Source organism: Athene noctua, chromosome 8, assembly GCF_965140245.1.
Source record: "Athene noctua chromosome 8, bAthNoc1.hap1.1, whole genome shotgun sequence".
Lineage (NCBI taxonomy): Eukaryota > Metazoa > Chordata > Aves > Strigiformes > Strigidae > Athene > Athene noctua.
Window position 1 is genome coordinate 982,840 of NC_134044.1, and position 22,692 is coordinate 1,005,531.

At 46.3% G+C, this 22,692-nt stretch overlaps 1 protein-coding gene across 3 annotated transcripts; it reads left to right on the forward strand.

Annotated features, from left to right (window-relative positions):
• The first annotated feature begins 550 nt into the window (after nt 1–550).
• BOK (BCL2 family apoptosis regulator BOK) lies at nt 551–22,062 on the forward strand. 3 transcript variants are annotated; one of them, XM_074912431.1, is made up of 5 exons: nt 551–924; nt 1,771–2,149; nt 6,114–6,242; nt 13,687–13,850; nt 14,606–15,491. In XM_074912431.1, the coding sequence occupies exons 2-5, from the start codon at nt 1,927–1,929 to the stop codon at nt 14,696–14,698; spliced, it is 609 nt and encodes a 202-aa protein (XP_074768532.1). In that variant the 5' UTR covers nt 551–924; nt 1,771–1,926; the 3' UTR covers nt 14,699–15,491. The 3 variants fall into 3 exon arrangements, with proteins under 3 accessions (XP_074768532.1, XP_074768533.1, XP_074768531.1); XM_074912432.1 differs by lacking the exon at nt 14,606–15,491 and adding an exon at nt 18,847–18,956 and having other exon boundaries at nt 554–924; nt 13,687–13,857; XM_074912430.1 differs by lacking the exon at nt 14,606–15,491 and adding an exon at nt 18,847–22,062 and having other exon boundaries at nt 565–924.
• Nucleotides 22,063–22,692: the final 630 nt, after the last annotated feature.

Sequence of the window (22,692 nt, forward strand, 5' to 3'; positions counted from 1 at the left end):
ACAAAAAGCCAACAATTGTATCTAGTCTATTGAGTTGAAATGCTATCGCATACACAGAAAAAATGTTGAGCATTGTTGCATCAATATGATAATGTTGCAACAAGAAGTTGATGTTGAAATTGATTTCTGAGTATGTTGGAACTAATTGAAATGCTTTACTTAAACTTTATATGTTAGATTTCTTAACACACTGAGATGAAATGGACATGTTGCTGCAAAACAATTCTGGATAAACTATTTCCAATCAGCAAACCCACTACCAGACTGTAGGTCTCTTTGCTAATCACCTCTACCGTTTCAGATTGGACGGGTATGACTGAAGTGTAACAATCTGCAGCCCCCCCAGCCCGGCTATCCTCTGAAAATGATTGGCAAACATCAGTTCTGCAAAATCTGCCGTGAGACTTCATCAGGAACTATTCCTATTTCAGCAGTGTGTTCACCGCTGTCTGTACCTGGGATGACCTGGGCCAGAAATTCTGCTCCTACTCTCATCCCCCAAGACGGGTCCTTGAATGAAGGCCCTGCGCCCGCAGCAGAACAACAGAGAACGTCCTTAAGAGAGAAGGGGAGGAGAAAGCGTTGCTCTCTGGCTCTAGCAACCCCACCTCCCGGTATTTCATCTTCCTTACAAGGCTACAGCGAGCAGCTTTCCTCTGCCGCCTGGGTCCCTTAAAAGCAGCAGAGCAAGCCCCGAGGATCCCGGTGGAGTGCAGCCGGGATGAGGCTGACAGAGATGGGGAAGGAGGAGGCGCTGGCGTGAGCCCCGCGGAGAGCACGGCAGAGAAGGCTGGTGCTCTCCAGAGAAGTGTGACAGTATCCTATGAATCCTTAAACCAGGTGTCCATTGATGCAGATCTTCCAAAGAAACATGAAACCAAACCCAAATGAAATCACTGAGGGGGAAAAAGTGCAACATGAGAGGTAAATATATTTTTCATTGGGACAAACAAAAATAACTGGTTTTATTTTGTTTGAAAATCGTTGCTGTAAGTAGATGTCTAAAACCGGGGACTGAAAAAAAATTGCTAACATCTGAATAAAGACTGGTCTGACTGACTTCAAAAGCAGCACTGGGTTAAAAAGTCAGATCAACAGATTAATTCATGTGCCTCTGAAGAAAATCTGAATTTTCTCTTTAGGCATACACACATTAAAACGTTTTTACAATCTGCTTTTGTGTTTTGCTCTCTCTGCTATTGCTAAAGGTTACTGAGAAATAGTATGCACATTGTTTTGGGAAAAAAAAAAAAAAAAAAAAAAAGAAAGGAAAAGAGAAGGAGTGGCAAAACCGAAACCTAAACTGAGAATGTAGTAAACTGTCTCCATCGAGACATTTCAGATGCTCTCGTACCCCTGTTCTTGCAATAGTGCCATTTCTTCAGAAAGATGCATGACCTACTGAGCTGGAATGTCTGTTGACGTCTGGTTGAGGTTACTGTAGCTGGTATTTGGGATTCAGCTTTTTCCAGTTTAATTGAAACAAGCTGAGATTGTCTACACATTCTATGAATTGTTTCCACGCCCTGACCATCTAGTCTCTCTGAAGGGTAATTCTAGGACTGCTGAATCTGAACTGGAAAAGAGGAAACACCTTCACAGTTCAAAACTGCAGCACTTCTGTGGGTCATGCTGCAAAGACAGAAGACTTAGCTCCTTGTCTGTAAGATGCACTGTGATACTACTATCTTCAGTGCAACTAAGGTTATTTGGGCTTCTGATTTACAGCTTTGCAATGCTAGAGGACTTACAGATGCTTTTATTCACCAGGTAAAATGAAAAACTGGTCTTTTGAGAAGAACTGCTGGGAGCTGTGACAAACCAAGAGACCAGAGGATTACTACACAGCTCCTACAGGTTCTGATCTAAGGCACCGGCTCAGCCTTCCAGCAAGTGTATGCTGAGGTGTGGGTTCAGCAGCCAAGGATGGAAGTACTACGCCGTTCCTCAGTCTTTGCTGCAGAGGTGATGGAGGTTTTTGACAGGTCTCCCACTGACAAGGAGCTTGTGTCCCAAGCCAAGGCTCTCTGCAGAGACTACATAAATTCGAGGCTAATTCGAGCAGGTGTCAGCTGGAGCAAACCTGAGCACAACGCACCAGTGCCTGGCGGTAAGCTGGCTGAGGTGTCCACCATACTGCTGCGACTGGGTAAGTCCCTGCAGGTATGGGAGGGAACTGAAACTACAGAGAGCAATTCAGACCAGACTAAAGTTTCTGGGGCTGATGAGTGCCAAGAGACTTTTCATGTGATGATACAGAAGTTTTTCTTCTCTGCTTTGAGCATTTAGATTTGGTTGTGTGGATCAGCGCTAGGCAGCTCCTTTACTTGCATTTCTTCAGTCTCTTGGAGCACTGCTCAGCACAGTGTTTCTGCAGAGCTACTTTTTTCCAAGGACTCGTAACAAGTTAAAAGCATGATGCAGCTCAAGAAAGCCCAACAGCAAACTGATTCTATCTGTGTAAGACTCCAGACTGTAACAGTTTTCACAGTAGTTTCAGTAGTCTTTCTCAGCTTGGCATTTCAACAAGTCTTGCAGTGTTTTCTCCAGATGCAGGTGACCTGGCTGCCATGACACAATGCAAGCTGGCATCTAGTAGAGTACTGCTACCTCTAGATTTGGGTTTCATCAGTCACTCTCCTGGCTGCAAGGACATTCAATTTGGGGGTTGTTGCTTAGATCATGTGTGTTGGAGCTTTTATAAAAGCCACTTTTCGGTGTCTGTGTGTTGACACACAGTGTGTTTAATTTTCATTTGCTTACCTTAATCATTCAGCAAGACGCAAGTTTTCTTGCTTTTTGTTGCAGTAAGGAGGAGTTGGCTGATGTTGCCCGGCACACACTGCCATTCAGTGTCCAAACTAGGCAGCCCCCCATTGTGGCTGCAGGGAGGGCAATTTGAAGGTTATGCCTATAGGCTGCTACATGAAGACATGCTCTGGAGTTGTGCTTGTGCCAAGAGCACCCTCTAAAAGGCTGCATGGCCTTTTGCTTTAGGTTTTAGCCTCCTGTGTGCTCAAGTTTAGCCATTTGTTTTTTGGGATCCTGACATCCTCATTCTTGGAAGTTGCTTCCAACATCTCTCTTTGCCTGCAGGCTGGTATATTAGTTCACATCTGGCTTGGAAACTACCACTAGCATTTGCATCTGATTAAATTACACCAATGTTCAAATAAGTCTGGTGAAGTAAGCTTTAGCTAGGACTAACAAACTCAGGACCAGGCTGGTCTCCCCACTTTTTCCTCTTTCTTTCTACTTCTGTTTGATATTATCCCAGATTTCTTTTTAAGGCATAGCTATGTTTCTTTTAACTGACTCTTTTCATTCATTCTTTGTCAGGTTTTCTCTCCTATGCTGACTTGACTTCTACTTTTGTTTCTGGTGGTTGTTGGTCTTTGGGGGTTTTTTTGTTCTTCTGTCAATCTCACTGCCTTTTTGTTCTTCTGTCAGTCTCACTGCCTTTTTGTCCTCCATTTCTTCTCTGCCTCGGTTGGGGGTTGAGATTTGTTTGCTTTCAACCAGATCTTGTGTGGGTGGCCAGAAGCATGTTAAAGGGCAAGCAGGTGGCAGACTGGATCTGAAGGCGTCTCCTGGATGACTCTCCTGTTACTTATTTGTGTCCAGATGGAAGGATTTGGCTGATAGTCCGGGGAACTTGGCGCCTTCTCTCAGCAAGTCTGTTTGGAGACCACCATGTGGTACCCATGCAACAAGAAGTGCAAGCAGTCCTCCTTATTAGGATGAAGAGTTGTTTTAGTCCTGTTTGTTCAGAAGCTCTGCCTGCTACATGGCCTGTCCTTTTCTTTTCCCCTTTGCTGCTATAACCAGTACAAGGCTGAGTGGTATCCAGCCACCTGCCAGGAACAGTAGTCCTTAGCTGCTTACTAAGCAGTGCAACAGGCCAGACCAGTTTTTTCTCTGTGGTAGTGCCGAGAAGCCTGTGAAGATGAAGAGTTGGAGTATTTCCTAGCCCTCTTGCCCACAGAGTGTCCAGTGAACTGGCTGGTGGGTCAGCGGAGGTGCTGGGCACAGGCAATGCAGTTGCAGTCTTGGAGAGTGAGAGCCCATCAGCTTAGTGAGGCTTAGCAGCTAATTAGTGCAATTAATGAGTCAGAGGTGGCAAAACCTAATGTATGGCCAAATGAGGCACCCCAGACCAACCTGTCGTATGTGTCAGAGGTCTGGTTTATCTGAACTCCTCTATTCTGTGGCCAAGACCCAGACAAGTGCTATTTCACCTCTGCACTGAGCTTCTGCATGTGGGAACCATCACTGCTGCTCGCTTGTTCCTCCATGGTTACTGGAGGAAGGAGAAGAAGCACAGAAATTGCTTTAAATGTTGCAAAGTGCACAGTCAGGCATCTGAACATGGACACCAAAGACTGCCACCAATGTAACGTGCTTCTGGAGGTCCTGGGGCTGCTGGGGCAGGGAGCCTCCATGAGCCTGGGACTACTTTCCTGTGCTTTTCTTCTCCTCGATGCTCTTGGCTGCCCTGTGCCTTGCTGCAGGGCAGGGCCCGCTTTAGCAGCACGTGTGCCTCCAACCGAAACCTCATCTCATGTCAGGCCTCCAGGTACTGCTTGTTTAAAAGCTGTAACAGTGGCAGGCTACCAAGTGTTGATCCCAGCCTCTCATGCCTCCCTCTCAGCTAACCACAGGCAGGGCTATCCCCATTTCCTCACATTTACAGGAAAGCCTGTGTTTTCCCTGCAAGGAGAAAACAGCTGTTGAGTAGTGCAAGTAATATTTCCTCATATCAGGGCTGACCATGTGTTGACAGGGTTTCCTCTTGCCATCAGACTGTGTGGGACAACCACACACACACAAAGGGCCCAGAGAGCTTGTCTGTGGAATTTTGTAGAGCTAGGCTTTGCCTGTGCTGTGCTGAGTGCCCAGTTAGATGAATTAAGGTCCAGTAGCTAATGACTCTATAACAAGCTCCTGACTGAGGTGTCATCTTCCTTTTCAGTCCCTGTCTAAATGAAATTTTCAGGAGGCTCAATTGCCCTCTGACTAAGGCAGGTCATCTGGATCATGTTGTAAAGCTGTTGTCATAGCTCTCCTCTTCCCCTGGATGCTCCAGAGTGCCCTCCTAAATCTAAACGGAATAAGACTCTCCATGCACAAAGGGTGTTGGTCCATGCAATGTCTGCATTCTGTAATGCTCCTACAGCAGCTCTACAACCCTCATTAAGTATCTGTGAACCCCTTTAGAGAGATAAATCCATTGGAAACTGGCTTTATTAATTCTACTGCTGAAAAATGGTTTGTTTTGCTACAGAGGAAAAGCCTTACTGCTGTTGCCCAAGCTCCATAGCACAAACCTGTGTGTGGGAGGAGATTCTCTGCTTGTCCTTGGTGTTTCCATCTTGGTCTTCAAGCTAGCCTAACACTTCCAACCATTTTGCAGTTGGGGAGAAAACAACCTGGAAGTGAAAGCACGTGCCTGTGTGTGTCAGGAACCTTGTTGCTGAGGAGTCAGCCAGGCGAATTAACATCTCTTTAACCATTTGGAAGAGAGAAAGAACTCCAGATTGTCACTCAGTGCCTGTGTGAGCCTAAAATAGCTGAGCTGATAGTCTCCTTGTTCAGTTAACGTTGTGCAGCTCTGGGCAGATCCTTGGCTTTCATGAACCTCCAGCATTCTTGAGTTGCTCTCATGTTGAGGCTTTTTTGTACAAGTCTGATGGGGTGTTGAGAAGGGGCATATCTGTCAAAACCTTACGTAGACATACATGCCTCCTCACTTCTGAAAAAAAAAGATGGCTTTGCTTATCTGATGCCCATCTCCTCTGTTGGAGGAAAGGCAGGCAGGCAGCCTGGGAACATCATTTATATCAGGGATTACTGTGGCCACACCACTGGTACAAGACCATTGCCTGTCCCCACTCCCTTTAGAAGTCCCAGGCACAGAGGATATTAGGAAAGCAGGTGGCAGGGGCTTGCATCTAAATGACTCTAAGCACACCGCTGCCTGTTTAAACTAAGGTGTAGCTGGGCTTAAGTCTCTTTGGCTGAAGGGATACACAGGGTGGCCCCTGCTATAATTCCTACATGGTGAGTGCAGAACTTGGTGTTCTTTGTGCTGACTCCTGCCTGTTTGTTTCCAGGGGATGAGCTAGAATACATTCGCCCCAACGTCTACCGGAACATTGCCCGCCAATTGAACATCTCGCTGCACTCGGAGACAGTGGTGACGGATGCCTTCCTGGCAGTAGCTGCACAGATTTTCACTGCAGGTACTATGCCCTGACAGATATGCAGACAGGGCTGGGCAGAAAGGAACAGGATGGAGCCACCTCTTTCAGAGAAGGCATGTTTCTGGGATAGCCTGCAAGGTGGGGCCTGGTTTCTAAAAGGGCTGTGGGCAGTTTGGCAGCATGCCCTGATTTAATGATTTAATGAGAGCTCCTCTGTGCTCTGTTGTTCTGGCAGGGAAATGCCCTGTTTTATTACATCCTCCTGGCAGGTTCTCGTTCATTCTAGAAGACATCTCCAGCCCTTCCTTGTTAGGAGGTGGTGTAACATCATTGCACGGGGAGGTCATTCATTCCAAGCTCCTTTGCTCACCATTGGCAAGTGGAGAAGGTTCATTACATGGGAGTCTCCCTTGTTCCAGCTCACGCTGCTGATGCTAGGAGCCAGAACCAACTCATCACAAGGGAGTTCCTCTCTTTCTGGCTTCCTTTCACACAGCAATAGCCAGAACTGCAATGGAGCCTGCTGCTTCCAGTTGCTGCTTCTCCCTTCTCATACTCAGAGAGTCTCGGCCCTCAATGCTAGCTGTTCTGGTCGAGCATGTGCTTTGAACTTTCTCACTGCTTAGTTCTTCTTCTGTTTGACTGGTCCCAGGTTGTCAAAAACAAAGATATACCCTGCGCTGCATTCCTGCAAGGGAACCTCAGCCTCTCCTGAAAACAGTCCCTGCCTGCAATTGGGAATGCAGTCTGGGAATTGAGGAAAGAGAAATGTTTTACGTGGAGATTTATGTCAGGCAAGTCCTGACACGTTTGTAGGTTTTCTGCTATGTCTGGTGGTGTCCATGGAAGGGACAGTTGATGTTAGAGAGTAGAAACAAAACAAAACAAAACATAAAGAAAGGGAAAAAAACCCCAAGACAACTACTCGCTAGCAGCATAGTAGTGTGAAAGCACTGAATCCAGTGACATTGATGTGGGGTGTGTCACAGGAGGCAGTGATTCTTGTTACTGTGGGAGTAGTTACTATAGAAGTCTGGGTTTCTGTTGTACTTTCAAATAGTCTTCCTCACTCAAACCCTTTTAATCTTTGCAATCAACTGTGCTTCTTTATATATATGAACTGCACAGGAACCACTGACACCCAGGAGAAGCCCTGTGCTGATGTCCTGGACTTCAGATCTGAAGTGTGTTGTGGCGGAGAGCACAGATCCTCTCCAGAATCACAACAGGTGATAAAATCGATCTCTGAGGGGGACTGCTCAAGCAGGACTTCAGGCAGGTTGAGCAGGGCAGATTTACTCCCCTGAATCAGGGAAATCGATGCTGTGTCATAGGAAATGGATGGAGTTGGATTCTGTGGCTAGTACTGCAGCCCTTGACATCCTTTTGGAGCATGACTGGAAGGCAGATTGCCCTTGCACTGGGCTGGCTTGGGAGGCCAAATGGGCTCAAAGAGCAAGAGCTGGGCAAGTATGGCAGGAATATCTGAGTGTGACTGTGTTCAAGGTGCAGGTGCCCTGTCTTGTCAGTTAGTTCTGAGTTTTACTTGCATCAAGGCTTACAGAAAAATGAAGGTCAAGTTTGCAGGCTCACATATTGGCATTGTAGGTAAGTAGGTTATCTTCTTAGATTACTATAGCTGACTATATCAGAACTAGCCCACCTCCAAAGCTGAAGTGACACAGGGAATTAAGCCAGAAAGGTGGATGGCAGGTAGAGCAGACTGTATGCTGCTATGCTGCATAAACATGATGTTTGAGAGAAAGCCCTGCTGGCTTCTGGGAGTCCTGCTCTCACCAATATATATTGACAGATTCATTGAGATCTGCATTTTGTTGATGTTCTTCAACTTCTCAGCTCAGGAGTCAAGTGAAAAGTGTGGATTTTTTAAAATGTTTTTGTTGAAAGTAAAGCTTGGTAACTCTTGGTTCTAAACTTGGGCTTGTCAGGGTAGTAAGAATGGGATCTGGACTCAGCCCTTTGTGGCTGGCAATGCTGGAGACTTTGGAAACATGGTAGAAGCCCAGGCTCAAGCTCCGTTGTTAGTGCTGCCCCTTATCTGGGAACACCATGCTGCACAAATGGCTGGCAGTTGACTGGCTGCACAGGGGTGGATTCAACCCTTCCTGGTGCTCTGTATGCTCTGTTTTTTCTTCTTTCTTATCCATGCCTCAGAGCAGCTAACAGGATAACCTGTGAGTGTGAAGCTGGGGTTGTATATTCAACTGCTTTTATCAATTCATTACTGTAATTTCTCTTGCTAGAAGGCTGCTGAGTGGCAGAGGAGTGGGACTGCTGATTTTTAACATTCCTGGATCCCAACTGCAGTCTCAAGACTCAGCATTTAATGCTAAATCCAACGGATCAGGGTTGGCTGTGGCAGCCAGACATTCATTCCTAATTTTTTTTCATAGAGGAAAGAGTCTCTTATTGAGCAAAAGAAACCAGACTCAAGGGCAGTCTGAGTTTTCATGCCAATTACCAACAGTTACATCTCAGCCTGTTTTTCACTGTCCAGTTTATTAAGAAAACAGCTACAGTTGGACACTGGAGTGCCTGGACAGTCTGGGTAGCCCTATTAGTCACTTGCAATGCTTTTCCAGCAAGGGAGTGGGGGATTTTGACCCTATCTTGCTAGAGAGTTTTTCTCCTTAATCTTTTACATGGCCTTCTTCCACAGTCTGGTCGGTTTTGAGTCTTCACACTGTAGCTCTGGCCATGCTCACTTCCTGTCCACACTGTGCACAAGTCTTGACTAAGCATGAGCCCTAGATGGACCTTTCAAGAAGGCAAGACCGAGGGCAGCTGGCATCCTTGCTGGTCCCACAGCGTGCCATATTAAACTTTAGAGCATTGCTATTCCAGTTATCTCAGGTTTGGCTTTACTCTGGTGTATCAAAGACAGCTTGAATCTCAATTTACAGCAAGGTTAAGCTGAGAATGTAGGCAAAAAGTGAGCAGGTCACAGAGCATGGTAAGGCTCAAGCTGTATTTTGCTTCCCTGTTTCCATACAACATGTTAGTCATTCAGGGTGAGGAGAGTGTGTCTGTGTGGAGATGCAGACCCCTGACTGCTTTGGATGTTGAAGGATCTGCAGCAGCATCACCTCTGTGACAATACCACTGGTTCTGGTGTGTGGTTCGAAGCAGCTCTGCAGCCAGCAGGAGACTTTCCACTGACTTTAACAGGCTTTGGATTGGGGCCTGGCTGAGCTGGCATTTACATCAGCTGGTAAAATAAATCCCAGAAGGAAGGGGTCACTTGGTGGAAAAACAGAAGAAGAAAAGGGAGATGCATTTTCCTTTCCTAAAGGAAACAGTTTCCTCCAGCCGGTAAGAGGGATCTCTAAAAGCTTTCATCCTGGTTTTAGGTGCTCGTCAGTTTTTAATCCAGAGTGCTTGGGCTGAAGTGAACCCTGTACAATGGGGATGCATGGTTAATGAGTTCTCAGGAGAAAGTACTTTTCCCTGCAGAAGCAAATGTTGTTAGAAATGCATCCCACTGCTTCCTCATCACTTAGGAGCTGAGCTTCCTGCCCTGTGCACATTCTTCTTGGCTTCTTTCTCTCCACCAGAGGAAAGTATATTGTGTCTGGCTGTATTCTCCCAGCTGCTGAAATGTAGCACTTGATCAAGTTTTTCTTAGGTCTGATTTGCAAGTTGGGCTTCGATGCCGAGTGGAGAGGAGGGAAGTTTATCTGAGTAACCTTGGATAGCGTGGTGCTCTGCGACTCTGCATAGTCATGTGTCATGGCTTCTTGAGCTCTCCCCTGGGGCAGGCAAGCTGAAATGCAGCAGGAACACTTTCAAGAGCAGTCCTCTCCTGCTAATTCATTTTTCCCCTGGGCTCACCAGTGTTTACATACCTTCAGCTCCATGACTGGCCTTGAGTCTGAAACTTGTATTTCTTATTTTTTAAAATGCTTTCTAAGCAGCCTTTAGCTTTTTCCGTGTCCTCTTGTTCCGTCTCTGTAAGCAGAAGTTTTAGAGCTTTCTCTGTTTTGATCACTCCTTTCTGGACTGGCTTTCCATTCCCTCTTGTCATTAGCTCCTGTGCATGCCAGTCTGCACAGTGGGAAGCTGTGAATAGATTGTCTCACTTGGTGATGAGTGCCTGTTTCACCCAGTGTGGACGGCAGCCAGACCTTTTGAGGAATTTATACCAAGACACTGTGTCTTCTCTGCTCATGTGCACTGGCCAGATACAATTTCAGCTTATGCTGAGGGACTTATCGAGCTAGTGTCACCCTGACCCTGGCCTGGACATCTCAGGGGGCAGAGGGACTGCCTTCCCTGTAGGCTGTGCTCCCCTGCCAAGGGAGTCCTAGAGTCCTAGAGAGAAAAGTTAATGCAGCTGGTGTCTTGGAAAAGTGCAGATGGGGGCTGCTGTGGCCTGTTTCCCTGCCTTGCCCTGCCTGGGGCTGGGTGGCTGCTGGAGCTCTCCTGGGGCAGAGGGACCAGCCACAGGCATGGCCCAGCCTTGGTCTAGAGCAGCTGTTAGAGGTGTCTGCTCTTCGCTTGCTTCAGGGCTCCCCTACAACATCTTGTGTGAACAAGAGCCTAAGCTGTGCCCTGCTGTCTTGAGTGAGGAGCCCAGCCAGCTGTGTCCATCTTCTGCCTCCAGCAGTGGCAATAGGAGTTTCCATGCAACGAAATCAGGAGGGGATTTCCTCCTTTCTCACCCCCCTGGCCCAGCTCTGCTGGTAACAGGAAAAGCAGACTGGAAGATTAGTTTTACCCTTCTAGGCAAGCTCTGTAAAGAGGAGGATAATGGGAAGTGAGCACTGAGCCTTTCACATCCATCACCACGGTAAGTGTCAGCCAGAAACTTGCCCTCTTTCTGCTGTCTGTGTGAAAGGGAGAGGGGCTCTGCCTGTGCGCTGGGAAGCGTTCACCCCGTGCAAGTCCTGCAGCAAGCAGCACTATGTAGCAACCTTGGCAGGGAAGCTAGAGCTGCAGGGCTGCATCCTCCCTGGGAGGAGACCCCTGGATTGACATGACTGTAGAGCAAACTGCTTTCCTGTGTATTAAGAAAATCATGGATCTGTTGAGCCTTTATCTTTCATAGGTGTGGATACACTTTTCTTCTGTTGGAAAGAGAAATTTGGGTTTAAAACAAAGTTAATCAATACCGTAGCTGTCTTTCTCTACCAGGGTGGCCTCAGCCCCCTGTCAGTCTTAGTTACTGCCATGTAAACGTATCAAAGCTTAATGGACCTGCTTCAGATATTTAAGAAAGAGCACTGTCAGTAAAAGCTTGGGAACAAGCCAGTGAACTCTTTCCTGGAATTTTGGGTAACTTTAGTTCATGCAACTCAAGGTGCAAGGAGCCACATTTCTGCAGGGATGAACTGTAAAAACTAAAGCTGTGTATAAGCCAGCTGAGGCTCTGGTCCAGGAGGTTGTGGTCAACAAGGTGTAACACCTTAAAGCCTCTTTCATTGGGTGGAGTGGTATTAACTTGCAACGGGACAGTCCCTTTCTTGCCAGGAGAAGCTCTCTGTTATTTTCTCATGTGGTTTCATAGCCTCTTTCTGACTCGTTCTGCTGGCTGTCACGGTGACACGCAATGTGAGAAAGACAGATAAATATTGTGAATACCACACAGGCAGTGAATTTCCTGAGTGACAGCTATGAGGAAGGGACACCGCAAAGCCTACTTGGAAGATAAAATAGAATAACCACCAATTTAGCTATATTAATAACTTACTCTGATCTTGGAGATTGTGCTGGTGAAGGACAGAGTATCACAAGAGACTGAGCTACTGCTGTTGCTACAGAGCCTCACAAAAAGGTCATCTGTAGACTTTGATCTTACATCAGTCATGAGTGAAAAATGACTTTTTGGAACACTGAATGGATTTTCTTCAGTCTAACAAGCCATTCCTGTAGATGACATTTGAATAGTTTCTCTAAAATTGAGTACTCTTTTATTAAAAAGAAAAAGAAAGCAATTCCTAAAAGTGTTAGTGTGAGGGTCCCTTTTGAGGCACTACTAAGTGGGAATGCTCTGAAACCTGCACATATTGTAAAGGAATGTGGGGAGCTCTGCTGCACCATAAACAGGCGTGAGGAGTCTGGAGTTCCATCCCAAAGAGCTGGGACAGGGTGCCTGGGGATCTGGGAGTGTGATGAAGGAAAGAGAGAAACTCTTCACTTCATATAAATTTTATTTGAAGGTTTGCTTTCTTAGCCGATAGATTGCTGAGCACATCCAGTTTTCTGATCTTGTGTTTAAGGACCCTCTGGTCCTTAGATCTAGTGACTGAACTAATCTTTCCTTCCTCTCACCTTTTCTCTCACTGCAACCCAGCAAGAATGGTTTTGTGTGTTTTTTAAATATTGAAACTTCACCTGGTTTCTGGCTACATTTAGGAGAGACCTAACACTGTAAAATACTTTACAGCATGCTTGTCAAATACTGCTACTCCAGATAATAAAGTCAGGGGGAGTATTCAACTATCTAGCAGATCCAAAGGAAATCCATGGGCACACTACCATGTGCTGTGGTAGTTCTGCATGGGTGCAGAAGGGTTGCATTTCCAGGTCACTGGTCCTGATAAAAGCCTGATGAGGGACTTCTGGCTCCAATGTTTAAGCCTGGTGGATTTATGCCTAGTGGTGTTGGTAAAGTGCAGGGGAGACCCAGGGAGATTGGCTGGTACCCAGAACTGAGCTCAAGCACTTATTGCTAGCACTAACAGGAAGATGACTGCTGCTGGGACAACTTCCATGGAGCATTTGCTGCTGGCAAGTCAGCCTAGAAGGAAGGCTGTTTTCTGGGAGATTAGATAACTGACTGACACTCCGTCCCTGTATTGCCGTGGCAAAATTCTTGAAGCTGCCTGGTTTTCCGGTGGAAACTGAGCCATACCCCTTATATCGAGGAGGACGCCAACCTTCTTGGCTCTGCAGCTTTGCCTCCCTACTTTTCTCTTGTGTCATGGTACAAGTGACTGAAGATGCTTATCTCATGTGTGCTTTGTGTGTCACATTGGAACAGTCTGGTCTGATCTAGAAAAAAAAAGGAATGTTTTGTCAGGGGTGTTTAAGGGTCTTTAAGAGTTTTGCCAGTGACAAAAACCCCAGGTTGCTCAAACTCTTTGAATTCAATCATCTCCTGTGAAGCATGTGCGTGGCTGAGAGTTAATGGCAATATAAACCATGGTGGTGCACATTTTGATGATGCCTTTGGGCTGCTTTTTCCAAAGTGCTGCTCCCAGTGCTGATGAGGGTCAAAGTATGCCCAGGTCAGATAATTTAATTCTGCTTCTCCTGGTGGAGAGTTTTCCCCAGTCCTGGTCCCCAGTACTATTTTTCCCCCGCGGTGGTGAACATGCACAACTGCGGCTGCACCTGAACTCAGAGCTGCATGCGTGCAACACAGGCATGTGTAACAAAGGAGGGCTGTTTCCTTTGATTATTCAAGACTGAGCTACGTGTGTGTGTGTGTAAATCTGAATGACCTTTCTTCTTTTCATAGGCATAACATGGGGCAAGGTGGTGTCTCTCTATGCGGTGGCAGCGGGGCTGGCAGTGGACTGTGTGCGGCACGCGCAGCCAGCCATGGTTCACACCATCGTAGACTGCCTGGGAGAGTTTGTCCGCAAGACCTTGGTGGCATGGCTGAAAAGGAGAGGAGGCTGGGTAAGAGGTGCTGTCTGATCAAGCTTGCTTCCACACATGCAGACCAGAAAATATCCCAGTTAATGAAAGTGAGAGTGCCCACACTGCAGCTTTATGTAGAAAAACATTGAATGAGATTCTCTTCCACAGCCCTGTCCTACTTACACCTGTGCTAGACACCACAGAGCTCTGTTACTGCCTTGTGGTCCTGTCCTCGATAACATCAGCTATTCTGGTCCTCAGCTTCCTGTGTAGCTGTACCAGACTAATTCAGTCCTGAACCACCAGGGCCTCTTCTGTTCCTGACCTGAGCACCTCTGGAGCTGCCAGGCAGCTGTAGCAGGAGATTGTAAATAGGGGTCATTCTCTTGGGCAGCTGTTTTCTAGAAAATGAAAAAAATTAGGCCTGCCAACTGAATTCCCCTTTCACCTGCCCCACAGTTCCCTAAGTCAAAGGGAAATAATATATTAACATGACTTGCTACTGTAAGGAATTTTAGAGGCATATTAAAACCTGGTAGTTTGTGCCATTACCTGACCTGATCCTGATGATGCTCCGTGAATACCTTTTGATGTAGCTCAAATTGTAGTGCACTCAGGCTTTGTAGAGCACTCATAAACCCATCAACAGCGGGAGGGCTCTTGGCTTTGTCACTGGCCTGCTCTGAGACTGTGTGTAAGGCACAGTGCTGCTCTGCGTTGGAGTGTGGCTCCATATCATATGGCATTAAACATCTGGTTTCTTTGTTTCTCTCTGTACCCAATGGGAAATACAGTGCTCCTGCGGAGGATGGTTCGGAGTAAGAGCTCTACTTTGGTGCTGTGGAATAGCCAGACAAGTTTTAGTGACTCCCAGGAGACTGAGATGACTGGTTTGCTGTTAGCAGTTGGCAGCCTGGGGATGTGCATATCTGTGCCTTTCTGACAGGGATATAGACACTCCTCGGACTGATGCAGCCAAAAGCACTTTGGTGTACTGCCTGGCAGATGCTGCCTGGAGCTAAATAATGCCATATGACACCACTGAGCCCATGGGACATCTTGTTCCCAAGGCATGCACTCTTTCCAGACTGAACCACAGCAGCAAATTCCCTTCTTTCCAAGAGGTGATATTTATTCCTGAGCCAGCAGAAAATGGCCAGGCTCCACAGAGACCCAGCAGAGGGGGATGTCTTTTTCCAAACTGAGCACTGCTTCTCTATGCTGAGACTTCCCAAGTGTACCTGGAGCTGAATCATTCAGGTTGGAAAAGACCCTCAGGATCATCGAGTCCAACCATCAGCCCAACTCTACAAAGTTCTCCCCTACACCATAATGTAGCATTGTTTTGATTTTGGATCCCTTACATTTACTAAGTGTCATTGCCACCTTAAATCATCCCTTCCCTCTCTAAAACTGTGTGACCTTGGGGACAACTGAGTCAGGGAACTGTTTGGTTGGGCTGAAAAGTAACCTTTGATTTGAATGCCCTGATATGTTACATTTTGCGTCTGTGCAAATAATTGTGCCGAGGTAGGAGAAGAGGATATCCTGGGAAAGCGACTGATTTAAGTTGCACTGTTCCTGCCTGTGAAATCCGTGCCTCAGTGTCATTTGAGGCGTATGTAAACTGCGTACCTGTAGAGCTGCTTGAAATGTATTCTCTGAGACAATTTTTCCTTTGGAAAAAATCCAGTTTCAATAAAATTGCAAAGTTGCATAGGAACATGGCTCCTCCTAGTTTTCAACTATTTTTTTTCTTTGTCTTGGTAAAATGTGCACATTCTGATAAGTTAGCATCTTGGTTTTAATTTTTGTATGACATTATTAGAGTTGAAAACAGGGTGTTTTGATAGTTCCAGACGGATATTTTTGTAAAGTTTGTTGCATAGCAAACAAGCCGCAAAACCCATCCCCAGACCAGAAGCGGTTCTTTGCAGCTGATGAGATAAATCCTGCCCACTGCTAGCTCCTTCTGCTGATCCTCCCTCTTGGGATGGCCAGCGTGGTTCTGTTGGAGATGTTGAACCTACACTGCTTGCTCTTGGGATCTGGCCCTAAGAAAGGAAAGCCAGTCTCCCTGTCCCTGATCAAACAAAATGATTGTAAAAGCTGCTGGGTTTTGCTGATTGCAGCATGTCTCCAGTACCCTTATCAGCAATTTTGGGCTGCAACAAGGAGATATTTTCTAGAAATAAGTGGTTCCTTCAGTCTGGGGAAAGGTTGCTAATCCTCTTGCCATCTTATGCTGTGCTTCCCTGAATGTTCTTCCTCTTGATCCAGGCACTGCAGCATGAAATTTCCCAGCCTTGTTCACAAATGGGCCAGACGAAACAGCTCGGTAGTGGGGACCCTTTCATCCGCTGCCTGACCTAGCTGGTTGGTTTGTCTTGGCACAGTGTCCATGTTTCCCCTGTGCACATGGCCCCCGTCTCTTACGCGTCGGCTGCCAAGAGAAACCACCGTGCTCTGAGCTGTTTCAGAAAAGCCACTGTGCAGACCTTGGAAAGGCATTTGAAAGTCTCCACTCAGCAGTTGGTTCCTGTACTGCTTCCACAGGGTGAGAAAGACCCTACTGCCCCAAAGCTTAACCCAGAACAAACCTCTTAGGAGAAACAACAGATGTTTAATCCTTTGAGGCATCGTCTCTCCCTGAGGGGAGTCTGCAGCCTCAGTAGTGGCTTTACAGTAGAATGGAAAGATTTATTTATTTATTTACATACATTTGCTACAGAGAAGAACATGGGACTTGAACTTGTTTGGATAATTAACAGGTGAAGATCAAACTGTCATTGCAACAGTTTATCAGTGCCTCACAAGACTCAAAGGCCTGTTTTATTAAGGAGCTTTGAAATTTTCGATTCCAGTGCCTTATCAGGTATGCTTTATTTGGATAACAATAGATAAGGCAATTGTTAAACAGCCAAGCAGTTTTGTTTATCTAAGCAAGCACCTTACAAATTCGTTAAGTGCTTCTGACTGCAGCTCCTCTTCATTGGCTGCAGTGAGGTTACTGCCTGTGGTAGATTATAGCACAGCTTTAAGGAGTTCACACTTTCTCATCTGGAAGTTAACCCTCTGCAGCTGTAATCAACCCAGTGTGCATATTTGAGCCTTATACTGGTTGACGTGAGGCACTAAAGCCCTTCAAAGTTTAAGTTTCTTACTGATCAGCTGCCATAATATCTGAATACATGTTCAGACAGGTACTTGCATGTCATGGCTTCTCTTGGCTGAAGAGACAACTTGACATGACTGTTTTAGGTTCGTGCTGGTCCCTCAAATTGGACAGGCTGAATCAGTTAATATTTTTTTCAAATTCAAATAGGGTGAATTTGCTAAACCGTCACTGAAAGCATTTAAGCAGACCCACTGTACTTTCTTGCACAGTACACACAGTCTTTCTTCCATCTATAAACACCAGTACCACACTGCAGCATCTTCTGTTATGTGCTATTTTGGCTGCTTGCTACGTTTGCTCGTGCTTCTGTAGCTATAGGCTGCAGCATTTCCACACCTTCATGTTCAGCCTCAGGAGCACCCCATGTGCTGATTCAGCTTCCTCCTGTCATCCTGTTTCTTCCCATCCCTGCGTGCCTGTTTTCATTCCTTCTGCAGTCTCTACTTGTCAGTTATTCTGGCTCCACATCTCCTAATGCTCCCCAGAGAACAGCAGTGCGTGGTGATTCAGCACGCCAGCCTTTCAGACTTCCTCATGAGGGAGGAACTGCTGGAACTGTGTGGGAGGCTGTTGAGGCTGCTGTCAACAGACCTTTGGTCTGGAGATGATGGTGGAGTTGCTTAGTGCAGCTGTACTCACTAACCAGACATGGGGATTTGTCCCTCCAGTCCCCCTTTTCTTTTCTGCTAATTATTACCAAGGCTCACCCATGTCTTGAGCACAAGTGGAAATACTGGAAAAGATTATCGGAATATTCAGCAGCTCTTGTGTCCTGTTTTACTGGAGAAATGTCTCAGGGTTGAGAGTCTGACTTCCCTCTGCTTGGTCAATGAGATATTTGTGTCAGAAGGCAAACTTGGAAGACTGCTAAGCTAAACTTGTAAAGAAAGGTTTTGGGGCTGATGAATATTTGTCTTCCTTGTGACCCGATTCTTGTTCACACCCAGAAGTCATTTCTGAACACCGCGTTGAGTTGATGTGCTAACGTTGCGCCTTCTGTTACAGAACTACAGTCCATATCTCCTTGTCCTAGGCTGGAGTTTAACCACAAACTCAGTTACATTGCTGGCAGAACTTTAGTTTGTTTCCCCCACCAGAAGATGCAATTTTCTATCAACCTCTCTCCTGTTCACTTTGCCCTCAAGATATTTTCCACCTTCTCCTCCCAATGACAGCTGAGATCCTGTCTTCATGAATTTACTGGATTGTTGTTATTTTTTATTCATTGCAGGCCAGCTTCTATTCTTGTTAATACTTGAAACCAGCTGCCCAAGGGATCTTTAAATCTGGCCCACGCGTCTGGGAGGCATCTCTGCCAGCATACATATTTCCACAAACAAAGCTTGCATTGCTTTAGATTTAAATCGGGGGTTGGCTTGCTTGAATGAGTTCCAAATAAAACATTAAGGCAAGAGAAAAAGTACAAGCAACTTGAGCTGATATTAAACAGGACAACCTCTGCGAAGCATCTTGCTTTACAGAAAAGGAGCTGATATTGCCAAGGCTTCCTAGCTCTTTTGAAAAGGGGAAGAAAGTTTCTTTTATTTAGCTATTCAACATGGAAAATGCTTGACGATGTTCTTGTAGTGTTTCTTTCCTCGGGGGTGGCTGAAAAGGGGGATACTTCACCCTGTTGACGCAGAAAGTGTGTTTCACAGAACTCTTGAGCCTGATTTAATAACTTGCAGTTGGTGGAAATGTCAAAGCAAGCATTTGTGGCTGTTGACAGTGTGGCAAAGTGGTGCTGCAGCAGTGGTGGCATAGTGCCACAGGTTGTGGGACTTGGGAGAGTCTGCAGCGGTGGCTTATGTGGTTCTGGGCATCTCTTCCTGACGATCTCTGTTCCCTCCTCATTAGGCAGACATCACAAAATGCGTGGTGAATACTGACCCCAGCCTTCGCTCCCACTGGCTCGTGGCCGCTATTTGCAGCTTTGGTCACTTCCTCAAGGCTATCTTCTTCGTCCTGCTGCCTGAGAGATGAATCCAAGTCACCAGGTGCAGCCCCCCTACCCCATCTCCTCCCCAACTTCAGAAGCAGTGGTAATGGCAATCTCTGAAGAGGAGGAAGAGAAGAACCAGGACAAACAAAAGGCTTGTTCTCCTCTGCCTTCAGCTGGGAGCAGATGATCAACCACAGTCTCCTGTTTGCAGCCACAGGAGCCTCTCTCATCATTAATCCTTTCAAGAGTCTTGTTTCCCGGAGTGACTTGTGTGTGTGGCCTGGATGTTGCCAGTCCCTTGGCACACTGATTGCAGCTGTGTGCAGCATGGACTATCAGACATCTGTTCCTTATGGCTGTGTTGCATGCTTATGCTAGTGCCAGGCAGAGGGGAGGAGGAATGGGGTATTATTTGAAATGGGATAAAAAAAAGGAGAGGGGAAGAGTCCCTCCTTCGTTCCATGTGATTCCCCTTTCAGTCCTCAGACTCGCTTTACATCAATTTTTGTTGTTACATTTGTGCTTAAACTCCATCTCCTCCTTTATGCCTAACTGGACTTGCTGGGCTTTGCCCCCAGCATAGCACGGTGGAGGGGATAATGCAGCTGTGGGTTTTTAAAGTGATAGAAACAAACATACTGTCATCAAATGCTTCTCCCTGTTGTATCTTGGAAATCAGACTGAGTAGCTGTGTGAAGGGCAGGACTTGAGGGCAGCTGCATGTGATGCAGTTTGCAAGTGTATTTTGTTGACCCCTCTTGCTGTGCTCACACGCCATTTCAAACAGGAGAGCAAGGGGCAATGCCTTCAAGCAACACTTGGGATTGAATTTCATAACAAAGAAAAATGTTTTCTCCACTGAGATTTCATCGGAACTAAGCAGCATGTAAGTAGGAAAGGCTGGGGGGCATGAGCAGGAATTAGGGAAACAGTAAGTGAACTGTCTGGTGTTGTGAAGGGGGAAAGCTGTGTCAAAAGTAGCTGATTTATGTTTCTCCTTTAATTCTTTGGAAGTACAACTTGCAGTCTTCTTTGTGGCAAACAATAAAAGAAAATAGGTGGTGTTTGACCATAGCAAAGGGTATTGTATTTGTTTCCAGAGTTAAAAATTCCAAAAAAGGCCAGAACAGTGCAGAGAAACGCTCAGGCCATGCTAAAAATACTTCAACTTTTCCCCTGGTAGAACATGTTAACGTGTTAAAACTACAACTCACCCGGTTCATGCTGGGAATTTAACCCCTGTTGTTACCATGTCAGAAACGTGCTGTTTTCACCAGCGGAAGCGGGGCCTTGCTGCTGGCAGCAGGGGAAGGCTGTGGAGCCTCCTCTCTGCCAAAGCCTTGTGGGAGACACCCTGCTCGGTGCCTTGCTCCCAAGAGCATGGCGTCACAGAAAAACAGTCTTCTGGATTGAGAACATGTGGCATTACAGGAGATTTTGCTGTGTTTTGTTTTTTTTTTTCCTGATTTTCCTCCCACAGGCTGTGTTTAGAGGGGCTTTACTGTTCCCGTCTAGAAGTTACAAATGGGTTTGAGAATAAAGCAAAGCCTTTACTTTTTGGTTATAGCTGTGCGACAGGTTTCTTCTAGCTGTTAGTAGTGCTGTGCTCTGACCAAGAGAACCCCCGGCAGAGGATATGTAGGTGCTTATACCCTTGCACGGTCCTGCTTTTGGCTGGGCTAGCCTTTTGCTCTTCTGCTGATGCCTTGGCGTCAGGCTACTGGGCCCAGCTTTACCCCTAGTATTACATTCGCAGTGAAGGGTGCTTGACCAGCAAAGTCTACTAGTTCTTTTTCTGTAGTAAAGTAATTCTTGTGGAGCAGAACCCTTAAAAGACAACCTTCCCCTGTCCCCAATCCCCCAGCAAAAACACCAAGAAGGAAAAAGCCTCCTGTTCTGTATCCAAGCTACGTGCTGCCTTTGACAGTGTCTAGGCAGACCCTGGCTACACTATTAAAAGCTGGGGGTGGTGTTATACTGACAAAATTCCCAGTGTGGTTGTGGCTGATGGTACCCTGAGGTTGGTGCATTTTTGTGTTTGTAAAGCTTACAGTACTTTCCTGAATAAAACCAAATTGCCAAAGGATTTTTTTTTTTCTTCCTGACATATCGACATTAGGGGTTGTGCTGACACCTCTCCCACCTGGGATTTTCTTCCTTAGATTCCTGATAGATGTGGCAATGGAAAATTAGACCAGGTATAAGCTACATGGTGAACTAAACTGCTCAGGCTTTGAGCAGCACAATGAAGATCACCTCGTCTGCAATAGATGCAGTAGAAGCCCTGTAGTTCATTGCAGGCGGATGCAGCTTTGTTGTCTTGAAGGAGCTTATGAAAAAGGGACTTCTGGAATACCCTGGTTGAGCGCAGACTTTGATTTGGACAGTTTCTCAGCTCATAAAGTCCAGCTTGCCTTATCATGCCTGGTGTTTTATGAAGTGTATGTGAGTTGATGGAGCTAGCACAGTCAAACACTGGGACTGTCAAGACCTTTCTCGATTTAGATGCTGTTTTGAAATGTAATACTTGAGGCTATGACTGCCTTTTCAGTAAACCAGGGACTATTAAGGAATATAAAGAGTTAAATGCACCAATTAAGTGGGTTTAACAAAAAGATAGTGATAAGCCAAATAAAGCAGCGTTGCTGGAAAGGAATGTGTGTGGGTGGGAAGGGGGTTACAAAGGCAGGCAGACAAAGACTCGGTCTGGAAACTGCTGATAATAAAGAGGTGGTGAAGCTGCCCACAAATTCAGACTTCTCTGGCTTTTGCCTGTCTTGTTGCATTTGCTAGTCCCTGCAACGTCTACCAGAGCTGAGCAGTGTGCTGCATGTCCTGCACTTAGTGTTCAACTAGGATGACACTTTTACCCTTCTCACTCCTTAACCACATTGGCACTGGTCTCGCTACCAAAATAAACAGCAAACAGAAGTGCGTTTAGGAAGCAGCAGTTCTGAGCCAGATTCAGCCATTTGTGTTGCATTCAGTTATAGTTGTAATATTTCGGCATTTCAGAGTCCTTCCAGAGGTCCTTTACAATCCCAGTAGTTCTGTGGCTCTATGATTTTTCTATTCCTTCCTCTCTTCTGTCCAGTCCTACCTGATGAGAGACATCAGGGTTGTTTATCACTCCAATAAACATTTTCCTTTCATATGATCGGTGAAGGTCCTAGGAGTGTGTCTAATTTATTTAGCTGTTAAAGAAAAGCAACACAGTTAAGACCAAGATTAGTACTATAATGCTTCTTTATATTGAAAGCCTGTCCGTTGTTAAAAACTGAAACACCCCAAACCAGCCATCTCACCTTTTTTCCCCCACTGTTTCCAGTTATCTGCTGGGGAGAATTGCTTGTAGTGAAAGTTGCCTTCCTTTTTTTTAAGCTGTTTTTCTCACACTGAATGTTCTCAGCGATTCATACCTAAGCACAAACTGTCAGGGGGGGCTGGGGTGCTATTGCACGCTGTCCCCCATCGCTTTCCAGTCCACTGCCCAATTTCCTCCCCTTTTGCTAAAGGGCAGCAGTCACAAACCGGGCAGGACAGCGCCAGGGAGCATGCCTGCCCTTCAGCCCCTTAGGCACCAGTTGCTCAGCACACGTAAAACCCCGCCGGGCCCTGGCTGCCTCCGGCCTGGCGGGGGGCACAGGACTGGCTGGGGCTCCTGGGAGGGGAGGCTGTGGCAGTGGGGACCGCATGGAGGTGTGGGAGGTGTCTAGGGAGTAGCAGGAGGAAGGAGAAAGGGCTGGAGATGGGGAAATGGC